At 40.1% G+C, this 15,069-nt stretch overlaps 1 protein-coding gene across 1 annotated transcript in view; it reads right to left on the reverse strand.

Moving 5' to 3' along the window:
* Positions 1 to 15,069, reverse strand: part of LOC146326873 (putative methyltransferase NSUN7) — a 29,567-nt gene that overhangs the window by 13,123 nt on the left and 1,375 nt on the right. Inside the window, exons 2-7 of the mRNA XM_084719235.1 lie at positions 14,331 to 14,712; positions 6,302 to 6,360; positions 2,671 to 2,801; positions 2,382 to 2,534; positions 1,240 to 1,423; positions 100 to 334 (exon numbers count right to left, since the gene is read on the reverse strand). Coding sequence (XP_084575361.1) covers positions 100 to 334; positions 1,240 to 1,423; positions 2,382 to 2,534; positions 2,671 to 2,801; positions 6,302 to 6,360; positions 14,331 to 14,682 — 1,114 coding nt within the window. The 5' untranslated portion in view covers positions 14,683 to 14,712. The remainder of the gene's footprint in view (positions 1 to 99; positions 335 to 1,239; positions 1,424 to 2,381; positions 2,535 to 2,670; positions 2,802 to 6,301; positions 6,361 to 14,330; positions 14,713 to 15,069) is intronic.

Here is a 15,069-nt window from a genome sequence, read left to right on the forward strand (position 1 = left end):
TCTCTTTCTGTCTGTCTCCTCTTTTCTCCCTCTCATACAAAGACACAAACAGACAATGCACTCATGGACACTCAATGAACACATCCATTTTATGCCTACTCTTGCAGCCCATGGCAATGACGGCCCGCTGTAGCTCCTCCCTCTCAGTATCTGTACGATCGCTGACACAAACATAAACCCTGGGCTGGTCGCCACTGTTGGCTTTATGTTTCTCCACAATTAGGGAGGCTGTGTGGGAGACGGTGAGGCCGGAGAAGCAGCCCACCATAAGAACATCTCCATCCTCTGGCAGCAGGGAGCACACTGCATTTGGGCCCAGGCTGCAAGACTTATCCTACAGACACATTGAGTAAAGCATTAGTTCAACAGACTTCAACCTAAGACTTCTAGATCCAGGTTTGTGCACAATAGAAACACTGTCTGCAAAGTGATAAGACACAAACTATGATAAGAGAAAGGGGGAGAAAAAGTTTCACTGTCTGAGAGTGGTAAATAGAATTGAGGTGGGAATACATGAGAGAGGAGAGGGAGTTTGGAGCAGCTGTTGGAAAGCAGGTACTGAGGGGAGGCAAGAGGGGGAAAGAGAAGAAGATCGAGAGTAAAGAGTGCAGTCAGATTACAAGAGAGATGTCCTTCAATCAATGGGGTCCCCTCTGGAAATAGTACTGAACGTATCCCTGTGGAACCACTGGTCTGGCTTGAGTTTCTGTACTCAGCATCCAGATCACGGGGTTTGTCAGGAAAGACAAACCAGGGAGGACGGGAACAAGGACATGTTAAAAAAGACAAAGAGAGGAGAGAAGGTGTGATGGAGGCTCATGAAATGGAGAGAGGAGGAAGGAGGTGATTCATTAGGCAGTGGTGTTGAATATTTGATTGAATTTGGCTGATTTAATTGTGTTGTGGAGCTGTGTGCTGCTTACAGTTTGTACGGCAGCTTGACTTTAATGGAGTAGAAATTAAATGACTAAACTGCTCGCCCCCACCCAGAGCGGAGGGTTCTTTATGGCTCAGAGTGAAGTATGGGAGGAAGTGATGTGAAATATTTGTATCTGGCCAAACTAATCTTAGTTGGCGTATGAGGTCTCAGTCTTATAATCAATTTGAGCAAGTCCATTACCCAAGTGAAATCATAAATATCAGGGAAGATTGATGGTGCTGAGCAGATTTTCCACAGCTATATGAGAGTCTACAGGGAGAAGGCTGCTCCTGTCAGAAACCTCCTTTTCCTCTGTGTACCTGGATGATGAGTTTGTGGTCGCTAAGAAGCTTGGTGGAGTACAGCTGAGCCTTCAGCTGAGCAGGCAGCACCAGTACATCCCCACAGTGGGAATCCTGGCAGAAGGTGTGGCCCTCCAGTTGCCCAATCGATTTCACCTGCAAGAGGCCGGTGCTCTTCAGCACTCCTTGGACCTCATCAAGGCTAGAAGGAAAGGTAAAGAGGAGGGAGGAGAGGGGATTAGAGGAGGCCCAAGAGAAAAGACAAGGGAAAGGGGGAAGGGGGTGAGAGGTGGACAAAAGAGGAATCATAGATAATAATAGTGTGTGGAATTGCTATGTGGCCTTTTACAAGAGTTTAATAGTAAAATGTGCTATAAAAGCCATTGAGGTACACATGTACACACACACACACACACACACACCACTAGTCCCAACAGGTGACCTTTACAGTCCCAGAGCTCGCTGAGGGTTGTTGCTGATTGAATCTGTCCACAGCAGCAGGATTTACACCTAACTGAATCAGCCTGTCGAGGCGAGTGCAAGAACACACATTAACACACACACAGACAACGACACATAGACACACACATACACATACACACACACACACACACACAGTGGTTTAATTGGATGTCAGCTGGGCACCTGGCCCATAAAACACTGGGCACTGGCAGCACCCCAAGTTAAAGGTCTATGTGTAGATGTAAGTGTGTGTGTGTAGAGGCTTACACACACTCTCTATGTGCTTACAGTGCATTCATGTATAGGTGTGCAGGTACAGGTGTAGGTTATCTGCTTCTGAGTGGGTGAGTGAGGTGTGTATATTTGTGCCATGGAAAATAAAAAAAGGACGGGTCATTACATGACTATAGAAAAGTCCATGTTCCAGCCCTTAATGTCAGTTCTGTTGAAGCTTATGGGAGATACAATGTCAATCATGCCAGACCAACAGCTGTTGGTGCTATTTTCAGAAGGGGATGGTTTTAGTGTTTTACAGCCATTTCTTTATTAATGGTCATACAACATAGATATGTTGGGTCTCTGCATTCATCTTCCCTAGGCCTCAATCAAACTGACACCAAAGTCTGGCACCAATCAGAGCATAGAATGTTGTATAGTGATTCTTTTTTAGTTTCCTTGGTTTGGCATGCTCAGCTGACCTGCTCTTCAGTGTGTTGACCCATGCGTAAAGTGGAAGGCTGCTTGATCTCTCCTGCTTCATCTTCACACTCTCTGGCAGGATAGACTCAATGGACAAGAGATCATGTTTGATCCTGTAGCGGGCCAGAGAGGCTGCCAGCTTGGTTTTAAACCTACGTATAACACATACAAAAGAAAAAGTTTTTTTCTACCTGTCCTACATTTCTTCCTCAATTTGTTCTCTTACATAATTCCATCTCAAAGTTTGGAACCTTTCTTGTTTTGTGATTTTCTTGCTATTTTCCTTACCTGAGGAGGCAGTTCTCCACATCTCTAACTTCCTGTATGATCTCCTCTGTGCTCTTGTGTTCCCATGGGAGGAACTTTCTGTCCTGGAAGTCATAGAGCATGACAGCAACAAGGCTCATCTGATCATCTTGCTAGAGCAGAAGCACAAAAAGTACAGTTAATTAGAGACTTCTGTTTTAACAGAAGAATAATTAAAAAGGAGGAACACAAATAAAGGCTGCAGGCCTAGTAGACAAATTTCTCATTTTTAATAACATGAGTGAGACACAAGCTTTTATTTTGTGATTTTTTTTTTAAACATAAATTGGCACTAACTATATAAATATTGGCACTGGTTAACATAAATCTTAAACAAAATTATTTAAATATCACAGAAAACAGCACTTTTATACTGCTTTCAAAGTATCCGTGACTGCCAAATTGGTACGACATACAACATATTACCTTCTTAGTAAAACTTGTTTCATTACCAAGATATTGCAAGAAAACAAACTGAGGTCATTTTGATCAACTTATGCATCTACGAGTTAAGAATTATGGACAGCACTGAACAATTTGTGCGGACATCAGACAAGAAGACATATATAAATCCATCTTAATATCAGCAGCAATGAGAAACTGTGGCATCACCAATTTCAGTTTTTTTTTAATACTTTCTCCCACTTTCTTAAAGCTTTTCATGCATTATAAATGATATATTTATGAGATCAGAACAGCTGAAAGAGTATCTGTTGCAATTTGTGAGGTCATGTGGTATAATGCCTGTCCTATATCTAGAATTTACATGAACAAGACAATACAACCTGACTGTGCTCATAGTGGACTGGTTATTATTCTATTTTGGTTACCTAATGAAGGGCGCAGTGCAGTGACACAATTTATCTGTATTGATTTAGAGACTAAATTATCCAGTTTGCAGAAACACGCACACACACACACACACACACACACACACACACACACACACACAGTAGCTCAAGGAAGTTCTGCCATGACCCCACTGCTGCCACTTAATTACACATAGGAGGAAGCCTGAGTTATGTCCCTATCTCTCCTCCTCTACAATTATCTCCATCCCTTCTGCTTTTTACCCTATCTCTCTTTTTCTTCCCATGTCTATGTCTCTCTCTCTTTCTCTCTCTGTCTCCACCTTTCTGTCCCTAAGGGTGGGAGGGCAGCAGCCGCATTAGTGGCAGATGGTGTTCCCCAGCAGCAACAGCTTGCAACATCCTCACTACTGGTCTAATGGGCCGAGAAGCTAGAACACTACAAGGGTTTATGTTGCAGCTAAGGAATTAGCCGCCACTCATTATTTATTCCACAGGCTTCTAATTTCATTTTTGGAAAGGTTGATTTTGAGTACAGGTTGTGGCACTCCACTTTTCCTCTCTCATCTCTCTAACTCAAGTTCCACTTGCCCTTTACCAAGGTTAAACCCTTGGGTGTGGGAAAATTCCCAGTCATTATGTTGCCTGGCAACAGTGTCCCAAGGTGGGACGCTGTCCTACAGTAAACATGCTGGCTGTGCACAGTCACTTCAGATATAGGCCTATGACTTAAGAAGTTGACTTGGTCTCACTTTACTTGGATCAATTTTCAATTTTATCATGTGAGCATAAGCTGGATTTGAAAATAATATTCATGTTACTGCTAAGCTGCTAAATGCTAGATGCTGAACTTGGCCAATGATAAAATTCAAGTATAATGAGACTACGAGACATTACTATGCATCACTGACTAAAGGGATAGTTATTATTATTTTAAGCGGGGTTATATTAGGTTGGTTAGTCAGTGCATATTACCTGCAGTAGATGGCGGTTGAGACACCCCAAGTTTGTAGAAGCAGATAGGAATACCAGCACAGAAACTAAGCAAAGTACTGCTGAGGACAGGGTCAGCAGCAAAACATATTTTAGCCACCAAACAATGTCCACCTAAAAAAAACAAAATTTTTCTAATGGGAAACCACCATTATATAAGCTAAATTTCACTCTCTCCAAACCAAAATATTCATGGGGAAATCAGTCATTTTGCCTCACAAAACACACGAGTCGCTGGCTGACTGCTGCCTTGATCTGTAACTTTGTTTGTGTTATTAACAAACTTTTTAAAACTGCAAAGTCACACAATACCATAAACAAACTAACAGATCAATTATATATCTAATACAACACCACATCAAATTAGGGCCTATTTCATGTGCCTGTGTACCTAATATGCTATTTGCCTGACATCTACATTGTCACATTGGTATTTCATTTCTTGATATGATTTAGGTTTCATTTTCTCTCTACACTGTGAAATGTGCAACAGGCTCTTTCAGCACACAAATCTAAATATATCTTAATTTTTCATTCTTTTTTTGTTTGCGCAACACTACCCTCATGCACCTCCCTTTCTTCAACCTGCCTATTCCCTCTAACCCACCTCTTTCTCTCTCTCTATCAAGGTTGAATTTTATAGATGCCAGCAGTGTAAAAGGAGGTGAGAGTGAGTTCTAAAGACTGTCTCATTGTGTCTGGGCTTTATTGTCTCGCTGGAGGGATGGAGAATAACGACCTGCCACCAACACATAGGGAGACCCATTCATTTCACCCAGGGCCATATTTCACAAGGCTACAGTGTGAGTGTACTCCGTGTGTGTGTGTGTGTGTCAGTGTGGGGATTGCTTTGCCAACACACATTCATGTGTATTAATGTGTGTATATGTTTGCACCCTCACTGAAGTAGACATCGGTTGTCTACAATCTGTACACTCTGTGACAGCTCTGTTTTCTGTTTACACATTCACCATCTCTCACGTTCATTACTCTCCTTCTCTACCAGCTATGTGCACACAGACTAGCTCTGTGCATGTTTATCACCATCCAACCCTCCTCTTTCCAGAGCTTCTTTTATGTGGCATGTTTAAAGTAGGGCAAAAGTACATGCCAATCACCTCCAGAGGATACCTCTTCGTATCGTTCTTCTACTGTCTAACAGCCACAGGTTTATGACCACGCAGCATAGCTTTCGTATCACTGACAACATTCAGAACAGTAGTTCTAGGACATATGTAGGATAGACACTGTGCAGAACACTCTCAGACACCACATGCAAAGACACTGCCCCTGGGCTGTTACGGCATTTTGATTTCATCGCTAATTAATGGGGTGTTTTGTTTGAGGAAAGCAATAAAGGAAAAGACACATTCTGCCACATAGTACCTTTTAGATGTGTTACTCCAAAGGGAGCGATTGTCATTGATTAGGGTGGGGAATATAAAAGACATGAGGTGCTTTGTGAGTTGATTAAAGGGGTGTCAGTGTAATACATCAAGTTGTTTCTGAGGTCTAGAGAACAGAACAAAGAAGACTATGTGGAGTATAAACGGCAGGACATGAATATTGGAGAACACTGAGCGAAGCACTGTCAAAGGAAAATAGCACAAGGTAAACAAAGCTATAAACAAAGGAATAGCAAGGTAAACTCCAAAACTTGAGTTGAGCTATCCTCAGAATCAAAAGCACTTTCATTTTTAGCCACAAATTGTAAGTAACAGATGTGCCTCTCTTTCACATCCGCCATATAACAACATATTTACTTCTCTTAAACTACTTTTAAAAACACTGCTCCTATAGAAGTCTCTTACCATTGGCTGAGTGAGGTAAAAGGAGCTGTCAATCATGATGTCCTCCAGCAGCTCTTGATCTATGCAGAATCAAAATAAAACAAGGTTAGGTAGAAGGATGGAAATGTAGTGATGAGGATTTCCATTACTAATTATGTGTCTGAGTAATAATGATGCATATTAGTGCCATCTTTTATATCAGTGTGTAATTATCCCTAGAAACCAATCTCATCTCTTTCATTTGGAGCGTGAGATAGAGGGACAAGAAATTACTCCTGTCCATTAACTGCAAAAATATATGCTACGAAGGACAAATCCATATCTAATGATGAGTACATGTCTTGAGAAAGAGAGAAAAGAGATTAAAATAAAGAGCAAGAGAGGCTCCTAGAGGCATCCCAAATGATCATGATTTAATTTGAAAAGATAATTCAATTAGATGGGGGGGTAATTTCCCATGATTAAACGCTTATTTCGTGCTTAATTAGAGTTAATCTTATTCTTCATTTGGCTAATTTCTTTCATTTATTTTGTCTGTGTCTGGTGAGTGGGTTTGTGTAATCGAAGGTCTGATGACATTAATGACATCTGGAGTAATAAACAGGCTACATCTAAACATGATCAGTGAAACCAAATATAACAGACACACACACTTCATACCAGACTAGACTGTGATTGTATGAATCTTGTTACCGTCTTTATTTTATTTAACACCCGTTACTTTCAAATGATGCACTGGTGACTTGATGGACAGCGCTGTCTTCTTTTACATTCTCATATCATACAGGGTTCCTACACCTTTTTCTAAGTCAAATTCAAGCACTTTTCAAGATTTTTCAAGGTTCACTCATGATACAAATTAATATACATACAGTCAAAATGCCTATCTCAATTCTTCATCACTTTAAACAGTGACAGATGGTCAACAGAGGGTGTTAGGGTGCAGCCCCACCTCTCCCCACATCCTAAAAATTAAGTGAAGAAGACTTAATTACTTTAAATTATATACTGGAACGCACCTACAGCTTAGGTGGTAGAGCATGCGCACCATGTACTGAGGCTATCAGTCCTCTGCAGCGGCTGCCAGTTTGATTCCCGCCTGCAGCCCATTTGCTGCATGTCATCCCCTCTCTCTCTGCCCCCTTTCCTGTCATATCTTCAGCTGTCCTATCACAATAAAGGCAAAAAGTCCAAAAAATAATCTTAATATATATACTAAATGAGCAATGACAATAATGTGTAGTTAATGAGTAAAATGTATAAAATGCCCTAAAATGTGCTGTTAAGATGTTGTACAACGTCCAGTGTTACAGATATACTGTATTAGTACAGTACTACTACTACTACTGTAGAATGGAGACATAAAATCTGTGAAGTCACCATAAACAATGTGTTTTGAGAGGAGAACGTTAGAAGAGAAGCTCAGAGTTAAAGAACCTGATCAGCCGACACCATAAAGCAACAACAATCAGAGTTGGATGATAAACTCTCTGTGGAGAACATGGTGACAGAGTAACTCAGTCTCACACTGGGACCAAGTGATCATAGAGGTGAGCTGTGCTGGATCAAGTGTCACATCATTTAGTTCAGTAAAAACACTAATATCACACTGTGAAAATACTCCATTACAAGTAAAAGCCCTGCATTTAAAACCTTACTTGAGTAAAAGTATGTAAACATGATCAAACATTATCTAAAAAGCCAACTTTTTAGTCAGCTAGCCTTTTTTATGTTTATGAATGCAATTACAATTTTAAGCAGTTTCAAGCACGTTTTCCAAATCCAGAGCACTAATCATACCTTAAAAACACTCATAAATATTTAAGTGTTTTCAAGGATTTCCAGCACCATACAAACCCTGATTGTAGATACTTAGAACTGTAGAAGACTCTCAGATGAGAGGTGAAAACTCCTCAAGAAACTCAAGTGTGGTTTTCATGACCTGGATGACTGAGAATCTTTACAGACATGATACTTGCAGTATAATAAATCTTAAAAGAGCAATATGTAGCAATTGTGGATGCAAAAACTAAATAGCAAGCTGGAGCCATAGACAATATATTAAATAAGTTAAAATCCCATTAATATATGATCTAAGGTTGAAGAGAATCGTTCCCTCCCCCGCCCAACACTTGGGGAAAGCTCTGTAGGCTGCAGGAGCACTGCAGGAGCACAGCAGGAGCACAGCAGGAGCATAGCAGGAGCACCACAGGATGCACGCAACATTGAAAATTGACAAAAACAAGCAATGACAAGTCCTACACTGTAAATTGATCAGCTCTTTATAACTGTTGCCCACCAATGTAAAGTGAAGCCTGTTAACCTGAAAACAAAAGCCCACTGCTCTGAAAATAAGCTCTCTGGACTTAAAGTTGTGTGGCTGCCTGTCTTACTGCCCGCCAGACTGCCTTAGCGTACTGCTCAATTTAACTGTCTTCTACAAGATTATTAATGATTTCTTATGACTCATAATCATTTAATGAACATTCTGCATTAATTTGAATTCTAATTAACATAAAACAGGCAAACAAAAACAGTTATTTTGGCCCAGAAAAGAAATTTCAAAGCAGGACACGGCTGCAATGATGATGTCAGGGTAGCGAGTATTTCAACTTAACATGTTTCCTTGCTCTCTGATGACATATCATGGTCATTTTATGATTTAATACAGTAAATATATTACATATTTCTCCTGTAAATTGGGTGGGTTTTGAGGAGTTGTCCTTTTCTTCTGAGGCAAAACAATTGAACTTAACCTTCTCTATCAGATATGGACAGTTGAGCTGCCCATCAGATATCTATGCATCGTTTACAGACTTTTATCATCTCCCTGACCTGGCTGTCATATCATGAAGGCAGCAACTGTCTCTCCAGCCTACAGGATGCTTTCTATCTGAAATATACATAAAACACACACAGACTTGTCCCTTCCACCCCCATCTGTGAACAGTGGGCTCTCCTTTTCAGTATGAGTGAGATAGAGATCCAGTTTATCATTTTAGGATTTAAGAATAGCTGCTTCCAAAGCCTCTCTGCAGGTACAGTGTTTGCTCATTACACACTGAAAATGTAAAAAAAAAAAGGATAATTTCTCCAGCGTGTGATGTGTCTCTAGTGAGGTTGGAAAAAGCCGCTTTATGTTACCACAGAGGAATAACTCAAAAGGTGTAAAAGAGGTGCAGGAGTCTATCACACATGTGGTTGCTTTTTTGGCTAATTCTTATTTAGAGCTGCAAAATTAATTGAAATATTATCAAAATCTCAATATGGCCGAGGAAATATCTAAATCCCAGGAGTAACAATTTTTTGATAAAGGCAAAATGTGACAAAACAGTATTATACCAATTTACTGTAGTTGTGCAGAGATGGTCTGGCCAACAAATCTTGTTCTGCAGATATAAGAAAACATGTTCTTTTAGTACACACTTGGCATCTGTCCACAGTGAAACACTGCGATGGTGGATAATATTGTTGCTGGGTTTAAAAGAGTCTTCATCTCTGCATGTCTGCAACTTAGTTGTGTTTAATAGAAAATAAAATAATGGGACATGGAAACATCATGCAATAACCAGCAGCAACAGCTTCTTTTTATCTTTGCTCCCACATATCAAAAATTGAACTTAGGCAATGACTTAATGGCAGCTCTGAGGGGACACAACCTCAAAGACAGAAGACTTTTAAATCATGATGTCACAATGGTCAGTGACTGTTCCCCATTACGATGGTCAATGCCATCGTCCATCGGCCCAACCCTACCACAGACCTCAACAAATGTCACATCATCGTTATCTTAATAGTTTGTTTTTTTTTCAGTGAAATTGAAAACTATGATGCAAAAGTGATCATTCCCACTAATTGTGAATCATACTGAATTGCAATATCTGTCAAAATAATCACAATATGACTTTTTTTAAACCCCATTCTGCAGCACTCTTCTTATTCTTGAAAGACACACCTCTTAAACTACAAATAGGAGGTAAGCCCAGGACAAAGCTTGTCCTCTGCAACACCATGGACACCACAGACACCACTGTTAACTTATCACAACACCACACATCATGCCAAACTGTTCTCTGGGCCTCAGAAAAATGCAAACTGGGTAGACAGCAAGACAAAAATCTGCACGCAGTTATATCCACATATACACACACAAACAGCCAGGTACACAAATAAATGCGTACACGTAATACAACTTATCTTTAAGTGAGGAAACAAATGACTATCATCAGCAGTGGTCTAATTTATAACAGATGGATGTCAATAGGGTTTACAATAGAGGCCATTACTGCAGAAGGCCCTAAAGATAAGCCCTGAAGAGATAACCATTCAGTGCACACAGACCCCTGAGGTGATGATGGTTTGGTCTGTAGAGGTCATAGTCTTCACATGCTATAAATCACACACAGCAGGTTGAGTAAAATACAGAGAAATTCAGCTATAAGTCATTTACAGAAGACATCTTCACACAGCAGACAAATAATTTCTCAAATAAAAAAAATGGCCTGAAATCAGTCTAACAAGGAATGATTCCTACACCCGCAGGAGGCACTAGTCATCACAAGACTCGTGTTGAGGTGTGTGTTTGGCCTCCATCCAGGTATTACACAATGAGCAGTGACTGATGGTGACTGTAGTCAAACAAATCCTCAGTGAAAGAGCCAGACCTGAATGCAGGCTCCAGGTCTTCAGCCAGGTCTTTGTCTCACAATGTTCTGCATCAGTGCACACAAATGCACATTAATCAAACAGAGGACCAGCCAAAAAGGTATGAGCCATAAGTTCTGCAATCACCTCTGGACTAAATGGCTAATTTATCTAAAATATTTTATATACTATTCACCTGCACAATTTCATATTTGCTGAGGCATACTGAAGCTGGCTGTGCTGATCGTGGTGAAGGACAAAAAAAAAAAGAGTACAAAAAAAGTGTTTCTCTCTCATGTTCTAAGTCCAGCCTAACACAAAGTGGTCCAAAGAACCTTTCTAGTCATACACAGAGAATACAGCAGCCACAGTCATCTGACAAGGGCGTCTGGCAGCCCAGTTGGACAGTATGGACAATGAGGCAGAAATCCTCAGAGGAGTAGCCAGTGGAAAGAAAGAGGGAAGCAGAAAAGGAGGAGGAGGAGGAGGAGGAGAGGAGGGGGGCACTCATGGCCAGCAACAAGGTCAACAAAACATTTACTAAAAAAATTCACCCAGAAATTATTTAACATCTGCACTTGCCTCAACCACTGAGAACACAAAGTATGAGTCAACGAGAAATGAAACCTTGACGACATAAACCGCCTCTAGGTCAATGATCATGCGGGCAGTCGCTCAGATATGAAAAAAGGCTTTTTAAAGAGACAAGAGAGGTCAAAGAAATAGAAAAACCCTGAAGACACAAAAAAGAGACAGAATGAAGTGAAGGAGGAGAGGCAGAGAAGGGACAGGACTTGACCGCTATTATTTGTCATTTAGGCAACTTCGGCCTTGTCTTTGTCTGTAAAATGTCAAATTCACACCAGGGTAAACATCATCACCAACTCTCACACTGCATATTCTGTTATTGACAGACAATCACAGCAGCAGACAAGTCTGTGTCCTCAGCCACCGATGCGGAGCTTACTGAGCGACTTTTTTGTTTTAAGCAGATAAGAGTTATAATCGCAAGATCAATACCAGAGCTCATTGGCATTTTGCTCAGTGCGTTTTTCGCTGCTAAAGCATTTCTTCTTTAGGTTAACAACTGACCTCAGCTCAATTTTGGATCAGTCATTCCAAGGCAGTGCACGAAAGATGTGTTGTGTGTGTGTGCATATGTGTGTAAGTGCCAGCACGGTTGTGTGTCACTAGCAAATCAATTTCTGCACCAAAAGTCAGGCTGTTCGTAGGAGGAGGAAGAGGAGAGATTAACATTGGCTTCCAGGCTGTGTCATTTCATCTGCACCCAATTTCACCACACAGCCAGTGCAAGTGGATCTAACATGTGACCAAAATACGTATGTGATCGAGGCAAGTGAACAATCATGTCTCTACAGCAGGAGTAAAGTTTCATTAACTATGTACCAAGCCACTCTTCTTGTGTAGGAATGATGTACTGTCAATTTGTTTTGCAACGGAAACTGATTTCACCTCAGATACAGAATTGCCTTGTCTACTTCTTCTTTCTTTTAGACCTTGGTCCACATCATAAAACTTCTGTAGCTCCTCTTTTCATTAAGTTATCTTTATTGTTGTATCCCTTTGGCTGAAATTCTACAAATGAACTAATTCTAGAAATGCCAGACATGGAGGATGGGACCTGTATAGAAGAACTGTATAAATATTGATAAGACAGAAAATATTTGACTGTGAAATAAGCTCTGAACAAAAAGGAGATTACATTTAACAAGAAATGCACTATACTGTAATTGTTCTAAGCTCAAGCAGGAAATTTTTCCCTCTGAGTAGAGCTTAAGTTCAACCTCTTGAGTGAATTAACATGTTGTATGCCTTCAACAATATAAAATTCCTCATCCCTGTATACAGGCATCCTCTCCTTGGGAGAAAATATGGTAATGGATGAAAATAATGGTCCAGCAATAAGATGTCTAAAGCTGGGTTGCAACATTTTTAAACCTGATTAAATCATGGTTTTAACTTTAAATTTTACTCAAAATGAAGATTAAGTTTAATTCTCTTGCACCAAAACTTCAAACTCCAATTTAAACTGTGATCAAGTATTAACTTAAAACTTACACTTGAGGAAGTTCAACTTTTAAAAAAGCCGCTTTTTTTAGATGGATTAAGAAAAATAATCAAGTTCCTTGTAGAAAGGGATAGATTCAACCCAGTTGAGTTTTATGATGCATCTCATATTTCTTTCACTCCAGTTGATAATTAAAGTTTTAAATTAATTTAAGTTTTTTACTTACTTACTTTACATATTGCTTAATCTCTGTTTAATTTAGGTTTACATCACTAAACTTGGATTTACTAAACTGAGATCATGTTTTACTTGGGCAACAGAGTGTTGCTTGATTATAAATCTGGATTTACTCATTTAATTTCTCTCTTATTATCCTGAGCAGTCAAGTCGATTTCTTCTGGTAATGTAAATACTATGACCTAGAGCTATAAAACTAATATAGGTTACTGCAGCAAAGTAGTGGGGCTTGTGATGATGGATATTTTGGAGTGGGACATGAAGCCCAAGGCTTATCCAAGAACAGCGGACAGATAGTTAGAAGGAACAGAATCATTCACATCTACGAGGTTGTTCCTGCTGCACTGACCTCTCCTTCCACTGAGAATGCATTAAATCGATTCTAACCATCTTCCTGCACTGACAGTCGAGTCACCTCCCATCCCTTATCACCATGGTGATTACACACCCCCGTGACTTCGGTCACCCAGACCCCACCCTAGTCCCAGATAACAGATTATGGGCCAAATTGATTTGTAGCATCACACAGAATTCCCCCCAGTCATTCAAGCATTTTTTTTTTCTCTTCTACTTGCCCTTCATCAATCTATCTATATCCAATTCTACCCGTCAATTAACTTCCCCAGGGCTATTCGTTCTCATTTCAAATGGCTGTTTGTTTGCCTGGAATCAAATAGGTTTTACTTGCAGTCTAATGTACCTGAAATGGATCAAAATAGGAGTTGCTGAACACCCTATGTCGATGTCCTCACTACAAAGTCACCCAAAGTGTGTGGATATAGGGCTGTAAGAAAATACTGATACACTTGAGTATCGTGATATTATGTTTTGTGATACTGAAACGATTCCTACAAACACTGCATCCTGATATGTGATACATGCAAAGATTCAAGGCACCGGGTCGCTGACAGCTAGACAGCTGTTATCTTTCTTCGTTGTTCTGACTGCATAAAAAAGTGAACTTTCTGAACTCAAAGTTTATATATACAGTTTATATATATATGTGTTCTTTATACTATTACAATTTTAAATATACTATCCTACAATTATATAAAAATGTACGTGCAAAGTTGAGAGAAAAAGAAAGGTAGGTAAGTTAAAGGGAAAAACAGTAACTTCACCTGTCATTTACACACTTACATTTAAGTGTATTAAAGGCCAGCTCATAAGCTGTGTGTTGCATGTCCTCATCTTTGACTTCAGGTAATGGGAGCCCTCTCTCTTTGCCATAATTTACAAACCGGTGGGCAGCAGGCTTCTCCAGGTGGATCTTTTGGAAGATGACTGACGCCAGCAGGTAGACTCTGTCTGGAAAATCCAGCTGACCTTGGCTAGTGGTTTGGACCTCTGGAGAAACAGCAGGGATGTCTCTGCCGGCTGGGCCATCCAGAGGATTAAGTTCCTTGCTGCTTGCTATCTGGGAGCCAGCCTTTTTTGCCTTGCATGTGGAAGAGCGACTGAGACGCCCTCTAACATTTTTATTTTTCACCATCTTCTCAGAGGTGTGTTTTCTCTCTGACACCTGAAAATACACCATAAAATCTTTAATTTGAGGACCTAAATGTTGCACAAACCACTTACACACAAAAAACATTTTAAGAGTCAAAAGTGAAAGCTTTTTGTAGAAATCATGACACAGATACTCTAGATAATCCAGACCTTGTTGTGAGCAGTTTGATGTACAAACTATTTTCTTTCAGCTCAGCCAAGCATGATGTCATTAAAGTTTATATCCTGTGTTGTCACAAGCATGAGACTTGTCCGTGAGCAGACAAACACTTCCTTTTGCGCTGTGATACAGTTGGTGGATGTAGTTTGGTAGAAAGAAAATAGGTCCTTATCAAACTGCTCATAACACAGTTTGAATTATCTTGAGTAA

Source organism: Lutjanus erythropterus, chromosome 5 (assembly GCF_056507025.1).
Source record: "Lutjanus erythropterus isolate fLutEry1 chromosome 5, fLutEry1.hap2, whole genome shotgun sequence".
NCBI lineage: Eukaryota > Metazoa > Chordata > Actinopteri > Lutjaniformes > Lutjanidae > Lutjanus > Lutjanus erythropterus.